At 38.2% G+C, this 23875-nt stretch overlaps 1 protein-coding gene across 1 annotated transcript in view; it reads right to left on the bottom strand.

The window, feature by feature from the left end:
- sorl1 (sortilin-related receptor, L(DLR class) A repeats containing) overlaps positions 1–23875 on the bottom strand; it is a 215176-nt gene that overhangs the window by 119596 nt on the left and 71705 nt on the right. Inside the window, exons 7-16 of the mRNA XM_059956940.1 lie at positions 19646–19747; positions 19071–19240; positions 16083–16275; positions 15413–15530; positions 12614–12687; positions 10957–11045; positions 9791–9969; positions 3845–4031; positions 2680–2808; positions 2354–2439 (exon numbers count right to left, since the gene is read on the bottom strand). Of these exons, the coding sequence (XP_059812923.1) occupies positions 2354–2439; positions 2680–2808; positions 3845–4031; positions 9791–9969; positions 10957–11045; positions 12614–12687; positions 15413–15530; positions 16083–16275; positions 19071–19240; positions 19646–19747 (1327 nt within the window). The remainder of the gene's footprint in view (positions 1–2353; positions 2440–2679; positions 2809–3844; positions 4032–9790; positions 9970–10956; positions 11046–12613; positions 12688–15412; positions 15531–16082; positions 16276–19070; positions 19241–19645; positions 19748–23875) is intronic.

Raw genomic sequence — 23875 nt, 5'->3', positions numbered from 1 at the left:
ATTATTGGCTCATGTACCTCTAGTTTCCCTCTCCTTAAGTCTACAATCAGCTCCTTAGTCTTACTGACATTGTGAGAGTGGATGTTGTTATTACACCACCCAGCAAGTTTTCAGTCTCACTCCTCTATGCTAATTCAGCACCCCTTTTGGTACAGCCCACAGAAGCGGTGTCATTGGCAAACTTGCATATGGTATGTATAAATTGAGTAGAGCAGGGGACTCAGTACACATCCCTGCAGTGCTCCTGTGCCACTGGAGATTGTGGAGATGTTTTTGCCAATCCAAACTGACTAGGGTCTGCAAATGAGGAAATTCAGGATCTAATTGTACAAGGAGATATTGAGGCCCAGGTCTTGGGAGTTTACTGGTTTGATGGGTTGATGTTGTTAAATGCCAAGCTGTAATCGGCAAAGAGCATCCTGATGAATGCATCTTTGCTGTCCAAATGTTCCAGGGTTGTGTGAAAAGCCAACAAGATAGCAAAAGGTCCACAGCAGATGCTTCGGTAGGTGAACTGGAGTGGATCCTAGTCACCACTCAGACAGGAGCTGATATGCTTCAACAGCAGCCTCTCAAAACACTTCATCACTGATGATGTAAATGCCACTGGGCGATAGTCATTGAGACTGGTTACCATGCTCTTCTGGGGCACCGGTACGACTGGGTGCCACACACTGCCAGAGCGAGAGTTTGAAGATATTCGTGAATACACCAGGCAGATGGCTGGCACAGGTCTTCAGTACTCGGCCAGGTACTCCTCTGGACCAGATGCTTTCCTTTGATTCACTCTCTTGAAGGCAGCCTGCACATCATCTTCAGATACTGAGAGCAAAGGATCACTGGGAGACATGGGGGTGCGCAATGGTTCCTCCCTGTTCTTGTGTCAAACCAAGCGTAGAAGGCATTGAGCTCATCTGGAAGCCAAGCTCTGCTGTCCCCATATTCGCAGGTTTTAGCTTTGTAGGAGGTTACGGCGTTCAAACCCTGCCACAGCTGTCCAGCATTTCTCGTTGAATCCAGTCTAGCCCAGAATCTCCACGTTGCCCAAGAGATGGCCTTCCAGAGATCATACCTGCACCTCTTGTGTTCTTAATCTCCAGACCTGAAAGCCTCTGATGTGGCTCTCAGCAGGTCCTGGATTTCACTACACATCCAGGGCTTCTGATTGGGGAAAACCCTGAATGATTTTGTGGGGACACACTCATCCACAGCTGTTTTAATAAAGTCTTTAAAACCCTGGTATAGTCATACAGGGCCTCGGATGAGTTCTTGAACACAGCCCAGTCCACTGACTCAAGGCAATCGTGTACCTGCTCTTCTGCCTCCTGTGACCACCTCTTAGTTGTCTTGATCTCTGGAGCCTTGCTCTTTAGGCTCTGTCTGGATGCAGGTAGTAGGAGTACAGCCAAATGACCCAACTTGCCAAAATGTGCTCTCAGGAAGGAACGATAGGCATTCCTCATCATAGTGTAGCAGTGGCCTAGTGTGTTGGGATCTCTGGTGCAACAGGTTACATGCTGGTGATAATTGGGCAAGGTTTTCTTCAAACAGGCCTAAATATAATTTGAAATGCGTTAGGATAGGCTGTTTCTTGTTTACAGACAGCATCACGCAGTTTCACGAGTGCTTGCTTATAATCGGTCACTGGTAGTATGTAAACTGCGGTTAGGATCACGGATGAGCACACTCGAGGCAAGTAGAATGCTCTACATTTAATTGTTAGTTGTTCTAAATCAGGGGAACAAGAAATTGACATAACCCCAATGTACATGCACCAAGAGAGAATTGACTGAAAAGCACATGTCACCATCTTTTTCCTTGCCAGAATTAAAGGTTTGATCCATTCTGAAAAATCGCAAAACCTTCCAGTCAGGTAACTACGTCTGGCATGCTCACTGTTAACAGAGTCTCATTGCAACAGACAATTGATATCTGCTTCACCTGCTTCTGATACAGCAGCCTTACCCTGAGATCAATTTTCAAGTGACTGTACATTGACTAACAAGATGGTAGGCAGACGAATCCTCATCCCCCTGCGCATCAGCCTGGTTTGTATCCCACCTCTCCTGCTGCATTTTTGGCCTTGCCCTTGAGCCTTAAAGGTGCCATGCTTAACTGCTTCACATTAAACCATTGAACACGAGAGCTGAAGATCATTGATGAAATTCATCAATTGACGAAAAGGAAATTTACATATTGCAGATTGCAGCAAAAGTAGTTCAAAAGGAGTATACTTAAGAGGAAAACTGGTACAATTTCCTGCAGACTGCAGAGTCGCTGATGTACTCTGGCATCTTCAAAAAGTTCACCAATCTCAAACGCCTTAATAAAAATATCAATGGTTACAATTTACCTCTCACAGGACAAGGCAGCACTTCCCCTTCTAAACGAGCTTCAACATCACCTCCACTACAGGTATCGCCTGATATTTTACGGTAACTAGGAAAGCAAATCAGAAACAGCCATTTTACATTAGATCCGAATTCATTAGAGTATTTAAAAAAAATTATTTCTCATTACCAGCCAAGCCCTATTAGAAAAAATACTCAACAATAATCAGAGTTTGAAAGAAAATAATTAGCCAAAAATATGAAGTTATGAATTTACACAGTATTAGTGGAAGATAATGCTATAAAAATGTCTGATTCAACACCAGTAGCTGGTGTTGCAAATACTTACCCCTTTGTTCTTTTGTATGTGGTGCCTACAGGACAAGGTACAGGAACAGCAGACATATTACCCCTGAAGTCAGGATCAAGGATACACACCTCTGAAGCCAAATCATCGCTCAGTTTGAAGCCAAAGTCACTATGAGGATCAGATAAAAATTGATAATGACTGAAATCTTTGAAAGCATTTTCAACGACTAACGTTGCTCATAAATAATAAATTATAAACAGCAAAGCACAAGGCATCTTGGTGGAAAAAAAAATCAAGAAACACAGTACTATCTGGGAAGGCTTTCCACAGGGCAAACAAGTTTTAAATAAACACAGAACTCTGTTTACGTTTGTCAAAATCAATTCCTGTTTCTCAACAGTATGTATGTCACCTTAAATTTCATTCAATTCTAAACCACAGCATTTCCTACAATTAGACAAAAAAGAATTCCAGTTGATAATCACCCAGATAACCCCAGCTACTGTAGATCCTGCCCAATGTCCTCAAAGTTGGCCCTTATCCAGTTCAGGACCTATCTTTTTTCCCATAACTATTTTAAAACTGATAGAATTGCAGTCACTGGACCCCAAGTGCTACCCAACTGCCAATTCAGTTATGTGGCCCTCCTGAGAAATGCAGAAATGCTCTTTCCTGAGAAGGCTCTTCTATGTCAAGGGTTTCCAACCTGGGGTCCACGAACCCCCTTGATTAATGGTTTTGGTCCATGACATAAATGTTTGGGAACTCCTATTCTATATATTGCAGGAAGAAACTGTCTTGGATGCACCACACAAATTCCACCCCACCCAGGCCCTTTGCGCTCTGGGTGACTCAGTCCATAACTGGAAAATTGAAATTTCCCACTAACACTACCCGAAGAATCAGAAATGGGATTAGACTGGATGGCTTTTTCTGACCAGCACAGGCAGATTGAACTAAATGGTCACCTATGATTGAAGAGTTAAGGGAATAAACAAAGAAAGTTAACATTCAAAATATTAAGCAATTCATATTGGAGAAAATGGAGTGCAATAGTGATAAACTAATGGCTCTTTTTCTAAAAGCAGCTCAAATGAAGAATCCACATTCTGAAGCATAGAGTATTTGTAGTGTACTTTGAGACAAAGCATATTTTCCAGTTTAACTTATTTTTTTGGAAAAGACAGCTTGTTCCCTTAATTACCATTCATAGTCATCCCTTGTACAAGAACAGTTGCTGACTGTAATTGGCCTGTCGAAGTCTTCTCCATTGAAGCAGGTTGCATGTGGGGCTCTTCGCTTGAAAACAATCTTTCGACCAAGCAAGCACTCATTCCCACGCTCATCAGATGGAGACCACAATTTATAATCTGTCTGAGAACAAGGTACTCCTAAAGTAAAACAAATACAAATTTACAAGTTTAATAAAGAAAGGTGCACTTAGAGATTTGGTAACAGAACATTCGACATTAAAACAGTTAGGGAATTGTTATCAGATTTAGAGTTGAATTTTTTGCCTCAGTTGAGGATGGTATATAATTTATTTGAAACAGAATTGAGGAAATGACAATTAGCATTCAGCCTCCACCAGACAGCCATATCACAAACCCCAAACATACAGTAATTGAGCAAAAAAAAATGAATACTTCTTATACAGAATCTTAATGTAGAACAGGATCAACTTTGTACAGTTTCCCCACTCATACCAGACTGCAAATGAGATTATGCTGCAAAAAACACATACATGATTATATTCACAATGATTCTATTGACTACAAATAAGATTTCTGAGAGAGCTGGTCATATATTTAAAGCTTTTTGTTTTAAAAGCACAGTAATCTTAAATAATGGAGCTTTAACAGGTAAATAAACAAAGTACTTAAATTATTAAAATACAATAGAAGCAGCTGTACATCAGAAACATGATCTGCTTTGCAAATAAAGTAGTATCTATATAGAAGGTTTATAACGACAAGAGTGGGGAAAAAACATCCCACTAAACCTGCAAACTCAGGGCTATAGTAGTGTCAGACTAGCAGGCATTTAGTTAATACACCAACATACTTTTAACTTTTAAAAACTTACAACACTGAAGTGGAGAAAATGTTCAATTAGAGCTCAAATACAAGAGATTCTGCAGTTGCCGGAAATTCGGAGCACCACTTGCCACACACATGCGTGTACCTGGAGGAACTCAGCAGGTCAGGCAGCATCTATGGTGGGGAATAAACAGTTGATGTGACGAAAGGTCTCGGCCTGAAGCACTGACTGTTTATTTCCCTCCATATATCCTGCCTGATCTTCTGAGTTTCTCTGGCCTTTTGTGTGTGATGTTCAATAAAAACTCATTAGGTGAATTAGCATTCATGTCAGATCGCCAGCAGGTGGCAAGAGTGGGCTCCCTCACCTCCACCCCTCTGACTCTCAACACAAGAGCCCCTCAGGGCTGTGTACCGAAGTCCCCTCCTTTACTCCCTGTATACCCATGACTGTGTTGCCACCCACAGCTCTAATTTGCTAATTAAGTTTGCAGATGACACTACATTGATCGGCCTAATCTCAAACAATAACAAGGTGGCCTACAGGGAAGTGGTGTCAAGGAAACAACCTCTCCCTCAATGTTGCAAAAACAAAGGAGCTGGTTGTGGATTACAGGAGGAATGGAGACAGGCCAACTCCTATTGACATCAATGGATCTGGGGTTGAGAGGGTAAACAGCTTTAAGTTCCTTGGCATACACATCACTTGAGGACCTTGTGGTCTGTACAGACCAGCTATGTGGTGAAAAAGGCACAACAGCACCTCTTTCACATCAGACAGTTTGAAGTAGTTTGGTATGGGTCACAAATCCTAAGAACTTTCTACAAGGGCACAACTGAGATCATCCTGACTGGCTGCATCACTGTCTGGTATGGGAACTGTACCTCCCTTAATCACAGGACTCTGCAGAGAGTGGTGTACACAGCCCAGCACATCTGTAGATGTGAACTTCCCATGATTCAGGATGCTTACAAAGAGCCCCCAAGGATCATTGGGGACCAGAGTCACCTCAACCACAATCTATTCCAGCTGCTACCATCCAGGAACCAGTACTGCAGCATACAAGCCAGGACCAACAGGCTCCAGAACAGCTTCTTCCACCAGGCCATCAGACCGATTAACTCACGCTGATTTGAGTGTATTTCTATGATACAATGACTTTTCTATTTATTATAAATTACTATGATTGTACATTTAGACAGAGACGTAACAAAGATTTTTACTCCTCGTGTGTGAAGGATGCAAGAAACAAAGTCAATTCAATTCAAGGTAGAAAGATCATCAAATGTAAATTTCGCCTCATCTCAAATAGATCACTCTCCTTTTCACAAGTAAATTCCACTTGATCCTACCTCCCTTCAGGTCATCTTGAAAACAACTGATTTATTGCTTGATCATCTGTTAGAACAATTTTAAATCTGGTTAACACAAGTCATAATGAGTAAACACTGGCTATCTGGCCCTTGCGACTGATCCACCATTTGAGATTATCATTCATTGTCTACCTCAGTGCTATTAACCTGCATTATCCTTAATTTTCTTGATTTCCGTAACATCTCAAATTCTATTGATCTGGGTTTTTTTAAAATGAACTAAATTCACATTCTGAGTGAAGAGCTTTTCTCTCAACTCATTCTGAAATGGGCTAACCCTTATCCCAAGTCTGTGATCCCTAGTCCTGGATATTATAAGCGACAGAAACATCCTTCCTGCATCCACTTCGTAAAACTGCATCAGAATTTTGTGCATTAAAGTAAATGGCCTCACACTTTATCATTTGCCTTGCCCCGACTTAATTGGTCTACATCTCCCTTCAAGCCTCTCTGCATGCACCTTCCTTCCTCCAAGTCCACCTCACTTGACAGCAGACTTTGAAATATGTTTGGTTGCCTCAGCCACCTCAGATTAAGATTATGAAAATTTAGCAACAATTTCCTGCAATAGCCCAACAGTGATAAAAATGTAACCAAGACCAGTCTGTGCTTTTTCATACTTTGCTTTCTAGCCCTCAACTATTTCTCAGTGCATGCCAGACCATTACCCAGAGTCCCAGGATCTCTAACTTTGTTTATCCACTGCTTGGTTACTTATTGAAAGTACCATATCATTAAACATTCAGCTGTCTTCTCCGATCACCAGAGCCATATTCAGTAAAGGCAATTAAATTATACCCATTCACTTCTACTTGTAATGCTTCACAAGTTCAGATACAATGCCTTTAAATGTCTTTTAAAAAATTATTTTCTGTACTTGAGACTTTTGCTGCTTTCTTTCATGTCCTCTGCTTAATTATTTACTCTTTTTTAAACTGAGGACTACTCTTCCTGCTCTGCTTCTCAAATCTAAAAGCTCCCCTCTCCCTGCCAAGCTAATGGTACTGTATTGCAGGTTGATGCTCCCATCAATTGTGACAACACCAGCTTGCAAGCAAATGGAAATCCAGTTCCATTTCCATTTGAGTTAAGATAATGGGGGGGGGGGGGGGGGGGGAAAGAGTAGTAAAGAAGGCATATATCTGCCTTCATTTGGTCAGGGTGTTAAGTACAAAAGTTGGGAAATTATTGTTGCTGCTGGACAAAACTTTGGTAATGCTTCATTTCAAGAAATGTGCCCAGTTCTGGTCATTGCATTACAAGAAGATGCGGAAGCTTTCAATGGGGCACACAAAAGGTTCACCAGAATGTTGCCTGGATTACAGAATACTAGCTAGGAAGAGAAGTTAGACCAGCTTGGATTATTTTCTCTTAAGCATTGTAGGTTGAAGGACAAGCTGACAGAAATATATAAAATTATGGAGGCCTGATAGTAAGAAGGGGAAAGTTTAAAAAGGAGGTTTACAGGGCAAGTTGTTTTTTTATATAAAAGATACCAAGAGCAGTAGGTGCTTGCAATGTGTTGGCAGGAAAATGGTAGAAGCAGATAGGACAGCAACATTTAAGAGGTATTTCAACAAGCACATAAATAAGACATTGAGAGATATAGACTACAAGCAGGCAGATGAATGGTGTCAAGATTAGCCAAAGGAGCTGTTCCTCTGCTGTATCATTCTATGAAAAATAACCAAATTACAAATGTCCCAATGACAATATGAAAACAAAATTAGAGGCAATATCAGCTGTACAACAACTCGGGCAGGGTTTGCAAGACATTACTTCCTACAAAGTGTTACCCAATTGTATGAACGGCAGCGATTCTTCACTACCAGATGAACTCAACACCTTCTACACCTGCTTTGAAAGGGAGAATATAACTCCTGTAAGATCCCTGCTGCACCTGATAACCTCGTGATCTCTGTCTCAAAGGCTGATGTAAGGCTATCTTTAAAGAGGGTGAACCCTTGCAAAGCTAAAGCTCCCAATGGAGTACCTGCTAAGGCTCTGAAAACCTGTGCCAACTAGCGGGAGTATTCAAGAGCATTTTCAACCTCTCACTGCTACGGGCAGAAGTTCCCACTTGCTTCAAAAGGGCAACAATTATACCAGTGCCTAAGAAGAACAATAATCAACCAGTAGCACTCACATCAACAGTGATGAAATGCTTTGAGAGGTTGGTCATGATTAGACTGAACTCCTGCCTCAGCAAGGACCTGGACCCATTGCAATTTGCCTATCATCACAATAGGTCCACGGCAGACGCAATCTCAATGGCTCTATACACGCTTCAGACCACCTGGACAACATAAACACCCATGTCAGGACACGGTTCATCAGCAATAGCTCAGCATTTAATACCAACATTCCCACAACCCTGATTGAGAAGTTACAGAACCTGGGCCTCTGTACCTCCCTCTGCAATTGGATCCTTGACTTCCTAACCGGAAGACCACAATCTGTGCAGATTGGCGATAACATCTCCTCGCTGACTATCAGCACTGGTGCACCTCAGGGGTGCGTGCTTAGCCCACTGCTTTACTCTCTATATACACATGACTGTGTGGCTAGGCATTGCTCAAATACCACCTATAAATTTGCTGATGATACAACCATTGTTCATAGAATCTCAGGTGGTAATGAGAGGGTGTATAGGAATGAGATATACCAACTAGTGGAGTGGTGTTGCAGCAACAACCTGGCACTCAACATCAGTAAGACAAAAGAGCTGATTGTGGACTTCAGAAAGGGTATGACAAAGGAACACATACCAATCCTCACAGAGGGATCAGAAGTGGAGAGAATAAGCAGTTTTGTGTTCCTGGGTGTCAAGATCTCTGAGGACCTAACTTGATCTCAGCATATCAATGCAGCTAGAAAGAAGGCAAGATAGCGACTATACTTCATTAGGAGTTTAAAGAGATTTGGTATGTCAACAAATACACTCAAAAACTTCTATAGATATACCATGGAGAGCATAGGGGGTGGGTGGGGCTGCTGCACAGGACTGGAAGAAGCTGCAGTAGATTGTAAATTTAGTTAGCTCCATCTTGGGTACTAGCCTACAAAGCACACAGGACATCTTCAAGGAGCGGTGTCTCAGAAAGGCAGCATTCATTATTAAGGACCTCCAGCACCCAGGGCATGCCCTTTTCTCACTGTTACCATCAGGTAGGAGGTACAGAAGCCTGAAAGCACACACTTGGCGATTCAGGAACAGCTTCTTCCCCTCTGCCATCCAATTACGAAATGGACATTGAACTCTTGGACACTACCTCACTTTAAAAAAAAAATTATTTGTTTTTTTGCACATTTTTAAAAAATCTATTCAATATGCGTATAGTGTAATTGATTTACTTTTTCTCCCCCTTTCTTCTATGTTATGTATTGCATTGAACTGCAGAAGATATCAACCAGAAGCTATATTATTCTTCATAGCCTTAAACCTCCAATTATTAAAATCCACTGATCTTCATTCCAACATTAAACACGTGGAATACAATTCAAAATAGGAATGGTGGGGATATAATCCATAATTTTCATACACAGACTCAAGCAAAGGAGAAAGGAATTCCAAAAGCTAAATGGAAGTAAATGGGTAAGGAGAATTATAAATGTCTTCTTTCCTTCCAAGAAAATTAGTTTTAATTGCTCATTTAGTAGTATAACGTGACTGTGTTTTAAGTAGGGAAGTAATGGTTGAGTTTCAATAACAAAACATCAATTCAACATGGACCTACCCAATGCTGATGTTGTGTTAATCTGAATTATTAGCCAACTGTGGGACTGATCAGCAAATGATCCAAAAATTGTGAAAATTGTACTTTTTTCTCCTGGCTCAGTAAGCAATCCATATACAACAATATCTGCTTTAGTGAAGTTGAAGGTCTTCCATGTCTCTCCCTCATTGGTACTATACCTGTTTAAGTAAAGACATTAATGAAAATGCAAATATTTTATCAGTTTACTCTTTAAGCATCTATTCTTTGCATCAAATTCTCACAGCGTTGAAATTCATATCAAATACTAAAGCAAAATACAATGGATAATGGAAATCTGCAAAGAAATTTTTAAAAAGCTTAAAGTATTCACACAGACAAATTTATGACTTGAAATGTATTACATGACTTTCCCTATATTACTTGACTCCCTATGTTACTTGACTTTGAACAATTCCAGTATTTTATGCCTTTATATTCTCCAAAATATTGTTTCAAAACTGAGAAAAAGATTGTAGTTGCAGTCTTAGTCACTTTCACATCACACATCCCTTCGGAAATGTTGATAATGTTAAAAATCATACAAATACATTTTCTCATTTCATTTTTGAAACAGTATTTTGTAGAAAGTAAAAGCAGAAGATACTGAAAATATTTAAAGTAGTGTTGTTCACTATTTGAATGCAGGAATTGAGAGTCGACTCATTTTGTGTTCTGTAAATCCCAACTAAAAGCCATGTCATTCTGACAAACAAACTGCTTTTGTGATGACAGTTAAGCAGCAAATGTTGGCGGGTACACAGGAAAAACCTCACCTGTTCTTCAAAAATTGTGCAGAAGGGCCTGGGAATGAAAGCAATCCAAAAGATGTTACACCTATGACAGTGTAGCAAATCTTCAGAATTGCATCAGTGAAGGTGAGAAATTTGTGCCCCAATCTCTGCATTATGATACAAATTTGAATCTTTTCATTGTAGTAGTCAGTGCTACACACAAAATCACAGCTGAAGACTGAGCAGATGTCCTAAATGACTGGTATTACAAGAGAGCCAGGATATATTTATATATTTTTTAGAATTGTAGGTGTAACTATAACACCAGCCAAAAATAAAATGTTAGATTTTTAGATGTTTTAATAATGAACATGCCTTTGTTAAAATTCATAAGGTAGTAAATTCTTTACTCACTTCACTTGATTAGTCCGTGATCCCTCAACAATTGCCAACAGGATGCCTCCGTGATCGGCCCAAGAATAAAAATGGGGACCCTTGAGGGCCTGAACAAGAGGGACAGCAGGATAAAGAATACAATTACTTCCACTGCTATGGTACTTTTCCTTCAATTGTCAAATATCTATGCAATACATTAAACATGGGTCCAAGAACTGACAACCCAAGCCTCTTCCATTATCGGTATAAATGATGCAAAAACAAACTTTTTGAATCTTAATTTTTTTTCCAGTCCTGTGGTAAATAGCCCAACATTAAATGCTATTTGTATTTTAGTGATTCAGTATGATTTGCATTTTTCCCTTTTTAACTACACAAGTCAAATATACTATAATATGAATAACTAAAAAAAAATACCTAGCTGTGAATATGAAGAGCTATAGGCACATTAGAAGGTGGGATTACATTGAGTTGAATATCCCATCCAGCAATGGCTTCCCAGTCGCAAGCTTTGTTCATATGAGAAAATGTCAACTTTTCAACAATAAAGTTTATGTAATACAGATCAGCAACCTCTGATCATAAACACGAGATTGTCAGGTGCAGCTCGACTTGCTGTGCAACCCATTTCAAGAAATAATACTGTGAATCCAAGTTAATAGAGTGGGATAGGTGGGAAAACAACCTGTCACACCTTTGATTATGCTGGTTAATGGATTATAACATTTTCTTCCTCTGCCTACATTACTAATATAACAGCTAATTTACACCAAAAAAAAGGTCCCAAACAGCCATGACATAATAACTGAATAACCACTTGCTTTGAGTGGGCAAATGCTCTAATAAAACTGTCCACCATGCTCACCAGCAATGTTATACAGAAATGAGATGGGTTAGCCAAACCACAGTCTAGACCAAATTCTATTTATGAGCATCATCAAGCGCTTTTTTTTTTATTATTAGAATTCAACAATTAAATAAAATGCTTTATAATCTTGACAGAATACCAGATTCTGTGACAGACAGCTCCAGATTAAAATTTGTAATAGTCACTTCTTTTAACATCACAGTAGGTAATAATAAATGGACAGTATGTCTGATAATCTTCAACATGCAGCAAGTCCCAATCTCATGAATGAGGGGGATACTGTAGTTGGCATTAATATTGAATTGGTGGCTTTAATGGTGATGCAAAATGCCTTTTACAATCTCTGAGCCCCTTCATGTCATCATTCAGGACATTTCCAACTGCACAAATTGGGTCCAATTTTCATTTCTTGGCAATAATGCCCTTTTTGAACTGTACATTAAGATCTAATTTACCCTTTTCCTTAGTATGATGCATTGCACTCATGATTTGAGATTTTCTAGATATTACATGGTATTTGATCTCGTGGTGTCCTCTAGATTCTTCCCTCCCTCTTACTTTAAACTTCTTTAGTCTCTCATTCAAATCTTCTCATTTAAAAATACAAATTTGGCCCAAATTCTTTATTTATCCTACCTGTTCATTACTTGCAGATTGAAAAAAAATACCAGTTGAGTGCACTTTGTTGTATGTTCTTGCAACATTTCCCCATTTTAAAAACATTTTACTCCCCCCAATGATTTAAAATTTCATCTAAAATATAGGTAGTTAAAGGATAATAAAATAAGTTGGATGAAAGGATATTACCTCACGCCACCGAGCGCCAGCACTACTTGAAACATATACATTTGGTTTGTTTGCCAAATTCTTGCCAGTGGAACCTAAAGGAAGAGAAGAAATAGACATTAAATCATTTCAGAAAATTACTGATGCTCAACATAAATGGAAAATACTAATTATGTAGATTTTGGATTTACCATATGTCCTTTCATTAAACAACACATTACAAAGTCTTAAGGGAAATATGTAAAGATATGTACTAACCAAAGAAATAAATCGTGGAAGAAATTTTTGCAGCATGGAGAAGAGTGCTATAGTTACTACATTTGCACCAGTGAGTTAACATGCACTGAGAAAATGCATCTTTGTTACCAATATACATAGCAAGTCAAATGATAATTACAAATAAAAGCAGAAATTCCAATAAGGGAAGCAAACTGTTTAGTTAAACATCAGTTGTCTTAACCTCAAGACCACTATACAGTTACTCATCCATAAGCAACAGGAGGGGGGAGGGGGCAGGTCATTTAGCAGATCAGCAAGACCACAATTAACCTGTTCCTTGTGTCACTTTCCTACACTAACCCCATCGTCAATGATTCTCTTAACATCTTATAAAATAAAACCTGCTGATCTCTGCCCTGAATATATTCAGATTCTAAACCTACACAGTTGTCCAAGGTAGTGAATTTCAAAGATTTAATGCTCTCTGCATAAAGAAAACTCTTGTCTCCCTGTCCTGAAAGGCACATCACTCATTTTAAAATTGTGATTCCCATTTCTTAGAGGAAAGATGAATTCATCATCTACCTTGTTGTGCTTTGGGAGTTTGTTTCTTTCCATTGTACTGTTTTGTTTAAAACTCAAAGGAGTACATGGGCCCTATCTTTCCACTTAATCATTCCTTTTTCAAATCCCTTATCATAAAAATCAATCTGGTCAACCTCACTACATTCCCTAAATTGCAAAAATACCCTTCTTTTGTTCAGAAGATGAGATCAGTACTTAATATTTCCAGATACAAATAGAACAATGTCTGTATTTTTACATGGAAATAGTCTTCTAATAAAGGTCAACATACCAACTGGCATTCTATTTGTTTATATATTTGCATGCTACTTCAAGTGATTTGTGTAAAAGGACACCCAGAACATTCTGAATAATACCTTTGAAACTGCTATTTTATATTTTCTACCAAAGTAATGAACTTACATTTTACAATACATGTCCATTCCATTAGTATTTTCTAAAAGTCTATTCTCCTCACAGCCCACCTTACCTTCCTGCTTTATATCTTAAGAAGGCTTAGATATATCACACTTGACTCCTTGTCCAAAATCATTAAGACAGGTTATGAACAGTACATTATCCCCACTCCGTGTGGTCTAATTTTGTTTAATCTTGTGTTTCACTTTAGTGAAGGCTTTTTAAGAGTCCAAAAAATGCCAAATCAACTGGATCGCTCTTATCTACACTAGTTGTAACTTTAATAAATTTTCAAAATAATTTGTCAAACTGGATTTCTTTTTTAAAAATGCATGATGACTCAGCCCAGTCCTATTACTATTTTTACCTTCTTCATAATAGATTTTAGCACTATCCCTGCTGCTGATATCTATAATTCCTCACATCTTCTCCCCTTCATTTCTTAAAGAGTGCCTTCTTTACATTTGCTGCCTTCCACTGAACTGTAAAAGAATTAGCAGAGTATTAAGAGCCAACCATTCTATCTACCATCTACACAGCCACCTCCTTCATAACTCAATTACATAGGTAATCTGGTGCTGAAGACTAATTGTCTTTCAATGTCACTAATTTCTCCAATGCTTATAATATCAGTGCCAGTTTCTTCAAGAAACTCATTAGTTCTTAACAATCCTCCATTATTCCAAGAAATCATCAGTTCCCTTTTCCATGGAAAAAAAACAACTTAATTACTCCAATTAGCAAATATCTATAGAAACTCTTACAATCTGTTTCTTGCAAGCCTCGTGTTCTACTGTCACTTTTCTCAACAATGTCTTGTTAGTTTTGCAGAATTCTGAAATTTCACCAATTCTTAGATTTCTGGCTTTTTTGTCTCGATAAGCCATTTCCATTTATTTAATAGCTTTAAGATCTCTTGAAAAACAAGAGGAAATCAAATTATCTTAAAAACTGACTTTTATTATCTTGCTCTTAATGCATTAACTGTTTAACAGCATTGGATGTCACATCCTTTAATGTGCTTGAGTCCAGTAACTCCTACAAACCAGATCTTTAAGTGTTTAGCTTTCAATAGTGGCTCTTTTAAAAAAAAATTAATCTCATGAAATTTCTCACATACAAATGTACTGAAACACAACAGCTGCTGTCGACACAAGTACAACAATAATCAGGATTTGTATATTCTCAGCATAGAAAAATCTGTGTCACAGTGTTTGGCATCAAAATAAAAGTAATCTTCACAAGGAGAAAATTAAAAACTTAGAGAGCATATGTAAACTGAGGGAAATCCAGGTTTGGCGGCAGTGCGAGACTATGCACATCTTGTTTTTCGTGCCACGATGACACATATTTCCAAGAAACTTATCCATTACAGAAGAGTGTGACAAAATAAAAGTTACACAAACATTCAACTAACAAAGATGATCAGTTCACAAGATACAAAGGAAAACCTGCTTTGCTGTCCAAATGACTTCTGAATTAATATTGGTGAACATTAATACAGTGAATATAAATAAATAAGTTATTTCATTATTGCTAATAAATTGCTATTTAATACCAAAATTCAGTACTAAATAACAATTTAACAGGCTTTATGAAAAAGAACACAAAAAGCATCACCTGTAGCAATGATGAGGCCTGGTGCTGATTCTTTGGAAAGAATAGGGACTCCACGACGTTGAAAATTCAACAGCAGACTATACTGCTGTACCAGATGGAGTGAGCAACCTCGCTCAATCTACAAAACAAAAAACAATGCATTCCAGTAACCTCAACTTTCAGTTACTCCCCAGTAGCAGTGTTACAATTGCTACCATCCAATCTAATAGGATTATTTCAGAATAGAAGGCATTTTAAAAATAGTGCATCACCATCTTTACAGCTGCCATCTACAGAACTGTGAGATTCATCCTATTGTTTCTAGGGAATTCATTGTCTTTCAGTCCCATTAAATTTTCCATTTGGTTCTCCTCAATTCTGATTACCACTGTCATTAGGCACTTAGACCCTGACTATCCCCCCCCCCCACTTTATTTTGCCTTCTATATCAAAATAAGTACAAAAGAATTTAATGCTGTGATTTCTTTACTCACCATTATAATTTATCCCATCTTTGAAACTAAAGGGCTATGCTTCCTTAGCTAATCATTTCCATTTTTACTCTGGAGATTACAGTGTTTAAATATTTCTCAACAACTTGCTCGCAGTCTAATATTTATCATTTAGCGCTTCCCAAAACACTATTTCTCAACTTTGCTGACAAGATAGATCCTGTCATTACCATCCATACCTTACAGTCTATTCGATCACCATCACTGTTAAAAGCAGGTGCCTCCAATAGTTCCCAGGTTCCACCCTTATCAAATGTAATCACTGATCTCATGTTCTCTTCAGTGTAAGACCCATTCATCTGTGTAGCAATGTAGACTCCGCGCAATCCTTCTACACGATGAATATCTGCAAATGGTTCATTTGCAAAGTACCTGTCATTTAGGAACAAAAAACAAAATAAACTTCTGTAAGGTCAAGTGGAATGTTTGTTACTACATTCACTAAGTTAACATTATACATTTCAAATAAATCCTTTCTACTAGGAAAGATACAAATTAAAACCAAAACAATACCACAGCATATCAATCTCACAAGTAGCGAACCATTTACAAAGGAAATCAAAAAAATCTCTTCATTTTGTAGCAGTCCAAAAAATAATAGTCTTTATTGCATCAGGGAATTTGAGGTCAGTAGGAAAACTTAATGGTGCAGTACCACCTGTAGAATAGAACACAGAACATAGAAATCGACAGCACGTAACAGACCCTTCAGCCCACAGTGCTGTGCCAACCATGTAACCTACTCTAGAATATTCAGTTAAGATTCTGTGGGATGCAAAAAGATTAGGGAAGGAGAGAAGGAATGCAGTATCTGCCAAGATTTAACCAGTAATCTGCAAAAGAAATATGATTTGTAGTCCTGGGTTTAAAAAAAAGGTAGATTCTGAATTAGATTATTATTAGAGCGCAACTTCTCATGGACAAATGCAAAGCCTTATAAAAGGAATAAAATCTGAATTCAGGTTTGTCATGATGCAATTTACAATTTATTATTTTATGTATTAAAACAGTAAAATGCAAATACCTTGCACTCATAAAATAAAATTACAAAGAAAACATCCCAGATTTGATCCCAGATCAAAACTTGATTGACATCACTGCAATCACAAAGATCTTCTATATATTTTTTCACTTTGGTGATAGCAGCCACCTCTGCTGTGACTGCAGCTTACTTGCCTCCAAAACCCCTAACGCCCATCAACATCGGATCTAACCTTTGGAAAGCTAAGTTCCTCATTCTTATTACCCATATCTCATTTTCCTCAAAATCCTGCTTATTCATTGCCTTACTGACTTCCAATCTGACACCATAAGCAATATAAAACTATGTCAGAATTCTTCCATGGTCATAAACCAATCTTTTTCAAAACCCTTCCAGCCCCAAGCTTCCATCAGTGTAAGTGCTTCATCCACCTTGTTAGCTTTGTGTTTGGCTCATATAGCTTGAGAGATCTTGTTCAAACATGAGTCCCATGGGTCAGTGAGGTAGTCAATTTCTAGGATGTTGCTTTTCTGATGAGATCTTAGTTTTAAGATGAGAAAATAGCAATGTTGGCCATCTCTCCTTGTGGTTTACTTTATTAAGTCACAATTGTGACATGTTTTCCTGCAAGTCTCCAATACTCTCCTTTCATACCAACATAGGCTGTTCTCTCACCAAGCCCTCTCTATCCCCTTAACAATATACTGCATCTTTGATACAAAATCCTTTCTCTAACAACAGGTTTGAAATGCCTTATACTCTCTGACCATTACAATAATGTATTTGTACCAGCCTCCACTGGATTTCCTATCCTGGTTAACTTAGATAGATTGAATGGATTTTCTTATTTACAATTACCTTGTGAAATGGTATAGATTTTTAAAAAAGCACATCTTTTATCCTATACTTCCCAAAACAGGCTCAATATGCTCCTTAACTGCATCTTTGGTTTTATTTCTATCTTAAGATATACAAATTAACCGACTCTGGTTTATTATTCATCTATTGAGAATCCAGCAACACTTTCATTAAATTAAAATGGCAGAAATATTTAGTGAAGGTTACTTTTTGTGTGCCAAGAAAGAAGAATGGCTCTTACCAATTTCACACTGCTCAAGGTAACCAAAATAAATAAAATGGCAGAAGAGCTAATGTGATTAGGACAGAATTTTTAAAAATCTTGTCTTTTTAAGGAATACAAACTATGAAAGCTCAGGTGCATGATTAAAATTAATTGGGGATTTTTGGCAAGGAAACAATCTACTACTTAAATAATGGAAATGTTAGCAACTCTTACAGTAACCATTTTCCTACTGGTTTTATTGTCGGTCTATTATACAAGTAAGCATAACATCCTGAAATTTTGCTTATCCTTTGACAAGGGAGTGGAAGTACAGTACATGATGAATCATATCAAAGTAAAACGGAGCAACAGTTGTCCACTAGATTGTAGCAGCAATTCCAAATCCACTGGTACCAAGTACACCCACAATGTAGTCGGTATATAGGTCTGAAGTTTTCAGGAGATCTGTAGTGCAAATCTAACCATATTGTCCAAATAAAATGTTTCTAATATGGATCAAGATCAAAAATGATTTAAGATTGTCTACAGTGCAGCAGCCATTTGGGCAACTTTCAACATTGGCTGAATAAGTACTATATCAGATATTCAATGAAAAGGAAAATGTAAAATGAGATGGTGAAACAAAAGATTGTAGGTTGCAGATACACAAATTACCAAAAGTATACATTTTTCTCATCATGCAGCATTAGTAGCAACTTTCATCTTGAAGTCTAAATCTCTAAGCCAGGTAATAATATTTTATGTAACAGCATAGAAGTCAATCAAATGCCTTAGAAAAGAACAATATCATGCAATCTTCTTCCAAATAGACAATTACAATGAATGGAAGTGAATTTAGCTAGTTTGAATCCTTCTATTTTGCAGAAACAAACCCAGAGCAAGGTGACTACTAGTATGAAATGGATAGCAAACAAGGATTAAAGTCTAGGAATTAAATAGTTACAATTTTGACAAAGATCAAAGGCAACATCCCAACAGAATGGAAGAGCTCTATTTTAACTTTGAGCACATGGAATATGTGACCAAAAATAGTTTCACTGAGAACAATTAAATACAGAACATTTTCATTTCTTTCAAGCACCACAGTGTTCATTGACCTACCTCACAAGAGTTGTACTTCCTGCACCTCCTGGTCGATAATACAGTATATTTTCCAGAGAGAGAGAAAATCTTAGGCCCTCTGCTTCAGAGATGTAGAGGTTGGTCACATTACTGTTAATATTGACACAAACAAACACTTGCTCTTCCGATGCATCAGCCACATAATACTCCTAATATATAAAGACAGTATGTTCACATATCAAAATTTGCACGATTGTTACTTAAAATCAAAAGAAAAAAATGAAAAGCATATCTACTGCACAATTATAGCTAGATGGATGACATTTCCTGAACTCCTAAATATTATTAATATAGCATACATTTACATTCTGTTGAAAATGATGCGGTGAAATAAAAAGTCACTTAGCATTATGGAACACTGATGTAATGCATTGTTCACAGCATAAAATGATAAACAGAGCACAATTTTTCTAAAAAAAAGATTGCAAATGAGCATATCCTTGTGTTTTCAGGCAACTGAATTTCCCTTGACCATTAAACTTGAAGAAATTGCATTGATTAACACAGGTATGAAGAACTTAGGCATTTAGTGTTCTTAATAGTCATCTACTCACTATTATTCGATGCTTTGTGAGGAAATTAGCTCGTTTCATTGGTTTCCGATCACTTGAAACCCACAACTGCACCACAGATGAGTCACTGCTCCCTAGAAGATGCTATGAGAAAAAGAAAAAATGTATGAACTACAAGAGGAAACCATCATTTTCCTTAATAAAAGGAAAGGCTACAATTAGAAAAGTGCGCTTGATCTGTTGTGACTGGAGTTGTGACAGCAGCACGAGGGCACCTCACCAAATCAGACCTGCACTTACACTGTTGCTAGCATGGACATGCATTAAGCCAGACCTTTCAAGATTCTGCCTGAATATAGTCACCTACAATGTCTCCTCTGTCTACTTCCACCCCTTTTCCCCCTTTCTATCCAGCTGCACACAAGCTCCCTAACAAGTTGCACTCCATGAGGAATTGTTGCTACAGTAACTGTGCACTAATTGACTCTGCATAGTTTCAACAGAAAAGAATTACACTCTACATGTACCAATATGAAAAGCAGTCCACAAATACACCAGGTGCCAAACTAGAAGTCAATAGAGATCTATTGAACCTGAAAGTATGAAGCAGTCTAATTTTAGAGACACAAAGCCACTTATGAGAGAGTAACCTAGCTGCTTGACTTCATAAAGTCTTAGGCATACACTACGGAACTCTGAGTCACATGTCTACATCTCATTAACTGCACAGTTTTTCCACCAGTGAATAGTTGTAACAGTTTTTCAAATCTATGAATTTCAAAATAAATTTACCAACTAATAACTTAAGAAAATAGACAAAGTTGCCTGGGATTTGTGGCCCAGCATGGCTATGATGTGCTCCATAAAAATTGTTTGGGGGGTGGCTTCAGATATTTTGCACTCTGGTCTCAAAGCTTCCATTACCTCTACATTACAAATGTACCACAGTGTATTATATCTGTGGCTTTTTACATCTGTAGAAAGCCAATACAAGAACATCTGGCTCTAGTGAAATATGCCAAGCACAAGTCAGAAGCCACAAACAGGTTGCTCCCAACTTTGCTTTCAAAATCTTGAACAGAGTAGGAAGCCGAGGTGGGGAGATCAAAAGTAGTTCAAACTTTGTTAGTTTACAAGCTGAAAGGCTGCAATCTTGTTTCTGTTTTATACATTACATTTCTAAATGACAGAAAACACATTGCTAATGTGACAGAATTGCACATTTTACTCTCAGTAAACTCAAAATGCCTTTCATAAAATTGTATGTTAAGCAGATGCAATTAATAAAAAAAATAATGCCAAGAAGGAATCTATAAGCACATAAAGTAACCACCAGATGGCACTCTGAGAACACAAACTATAATAGTGATCTAGAACAAAACGATGTATTTCTCAGGGAAGCCTGTTAAGTCCTTAGCATTATACCCTTTAGGGTGCTAACATTTTATAAAGGCCCTGGTATCTCAGATTTTCAACAATACTGCTTTGAAAGATAAATCTTTTAGATATATTAAGTATTTTTTCCAATTTGCAGGGCCTAAAATGAAGGAGGTTTCAGCGACTTGTTTTTGGCATTGGAGCAGCTGGCACAATTCTGTATTAAAACCTGGACAAAAAGTGAGAGAGGGTCAATTTATACCAAGGCTATAAATTTCATCAGGAAAGCACAACTTACAGCCATTCTTAAGTTAAAAGACAAGTTAACACCAGCAGTCATTTAAAATTCTAATCTAGTTTGTGGTATTTTCAATTGAGCATACGAGACAGGAGATAGAGGTTGCCATTTATTGTCCATCCCATATCAGAAATCTGAGTTGGTTATTTTGGAAAAAAGCCCATAATCAAGTAGTTGTTGTTGTTCTTGGGCAGTCCCTGAATGTTGAGGATGACCTGCTTCCATTCCAGTTCCAAGGAATGGAAGGTGCCTATGCATGAATTCTGTTAATTTGACGTGCCCACTGCTAACTAGCCGCTGCATGACCCTGACAGAGCAAGGTCCATTGTCCAATGGCAAGGAGGTCGATGGCAAATGGCTTTGCTGCACAGAATAAACACACAATGTGGGGATCCCATTTGTTGCAGGAATTTCCAAGTTTCTGGAGTTGTATCATTTTCAGATCCCTCCAATGGATTAAAGAAATTAACAAGGCAAGAATTTTTAAGAAAGGTATCTTATGACCTGCCAAAATGTAACCCTTACAAGTGGAAACAAGAAAATCTGCAGATGCTGGAAATCCCAGCAACACACAAAATCCTGGAGGAACTCAGCAGGCCAGGCAGCATCCATGGAAAAGTGTACAGTCCTGCCGAAAGGTCTCGACTGTACTCTTTTCCATAGATGCTGCCTGGCCTGCTGAGTTCCTCCAGCATTTTTTGTGTGACTCTTACAGGTGGCGCATGTTGCCAAAAAAAAAATCCAGTGACGTTTCACAAATAATTTTAAATTGATCTTCTTCATCGTGTGCCTTGCGCGTTACACACTTGGGCGATCATGGTTCTCCGCGTTGAACGATCCCTTGCAGTGTCAATGATATCTTGATAAGACCAGCAAATAAAAAATTTCCTTTTTGTCCTAATGCAGTATTACTAGAATTAAAGATTCCCCCATTTCTTTTCAGCCATACCATTTTACAAATGCCTGTTTTAGCTTTGAGTCCATCAGCTTGAGCCAGTAGTAGTTGAATGCATCATTTTCAAGATTCAGGAGCATTTAAAAATAATTCATTTTATGTAAAACACCTCAAGATGTTAGAAGCAATTAAAATACTATATAAATGTAATTCTTTTCTGATTTAAAAGATGTTACTAAATCTGTTTTGGACTTATTCCCAGTGCAATAATGGCAATTAGCTAAAAGGATGGAAGCTGCACACAGTGGAACATGATGACATATCTCCAATCTTCAATGCTCAAACAAAGAAAGCAATCAAAAAATTTAGCAGAGATGGCAGCAATTCAATTGAGGTAATGCCAAAGCTGGCTTTATTTAAAATCAATGAATGAAAACCCATCTAGAGAGAACTGCACATAATCTATGCACAGATTTTTGACACCATTTAACAGATGTGACAAATGCATTAACTGCCAGATATTTTGATCACTCACTTTTAAAGGAAAATCCAATACGCACTTAACAGTGAAATGTCCAGAAATCTATTCTGGCCATCACCTCAGACCAAAATAAACAAATAAAATTCTGAAGTGACTGGGAATTCTGAACTCATACCTACAACAGCCATACATGAGATTCAGAATAGTTTTTTGTCATACACACCAAGATGCAATAAAATTCCTTGCTCATATGAAGCTCAAAGTAATAACAAACATAATAAAAACAGCAATGAGCACTAAAACAGCAGAACTGTGCAAAGGTTGTTGTACAATTTGAAATAATGCCAAAAAGAATACCAAAGTGACGATAATGGAAAACCAAGAGAAGAATTCAAGAATCTGAGAACATGGCAACACCACCAGGAAGTGGGGGTGGGGGAGGGGTGAAGATATGAAATAAGTGATTAGTTCAGAGGTTTGATAGCAGTGGGGCAGAAGCTATTCTCAGTCTGGATCTCAAGGTTTTCAAGCTTCTGTATCTCCCCTGGAATGGCAGAAAAGGAAGTGGCTAGGGTGGCAGGCATCCTTTGCAATACTATTAGCCTACATGGACAACACAGCATGAAGATGGACTGGACGGAAAGAGGTAACAAGAATGATGGAAGGGCTGTGTCACCCACTCTCTGCGGGTTCTGTCAGTCCAGAGCAGAGCTGTTACCATAGCAGGCTGAGGTGCAAACCATCAGGATACATAGTTTGGGCCTGTACTCACTGGAAGTTAGAAGGCAGCATGGGGGTCTCATCGAAAACTACCGAATGTTGAAAGGACTAGATAGAGTGGATGTGGAGAGAATATTTCCTATGATGGGGATATCCAGAACTAAAGGGCCCAGCCTCAAAATTGAGGGGCAAGGAGGATATATGTTTTAGCCAGAGTGCAGGGAATCTGTGGAATACTCTGCCACAGACTGCAGCGGAGGCCAAGTCTGCGTGTATATTTAAGGCGGAGGTTGATAGTTTCCTGATCAGTCAGGGTATCAAAGGATATGGCAAGAAAGCAGCTCATGGGGTTGAATGGGATCTGGGATCATCCAAGATGGAATGGTGGAGCAGACTCAATGGGCTGAATGGCCTAATTCTGCTCTTATGTCTTATGGTCTTTCTATGGTACATGAAATTCATGTGGAAAAAATGGATCTTCGCAGATGCCCAAGTAAATAA

This window comes from Hypanus sabinus, chromosome X2 (genome assembly GCF_030144855.1).
Source record: "Hypanus sabinus isolate sHypSab1 chromosome X2, sHypSab1.hap1, whole genome shotgun sequence".
Taxonomy (NCBI): domain Eukaryota; kingdom Metazoa; phylum Chordata; class Chondrichthyes; order Myliobatiformes; family Dasyatidae; genus Hypanus; species Hypanus sabinus.
This window is presented reverse-complemented; position numbering and strand designations above follow the sequence as displayed.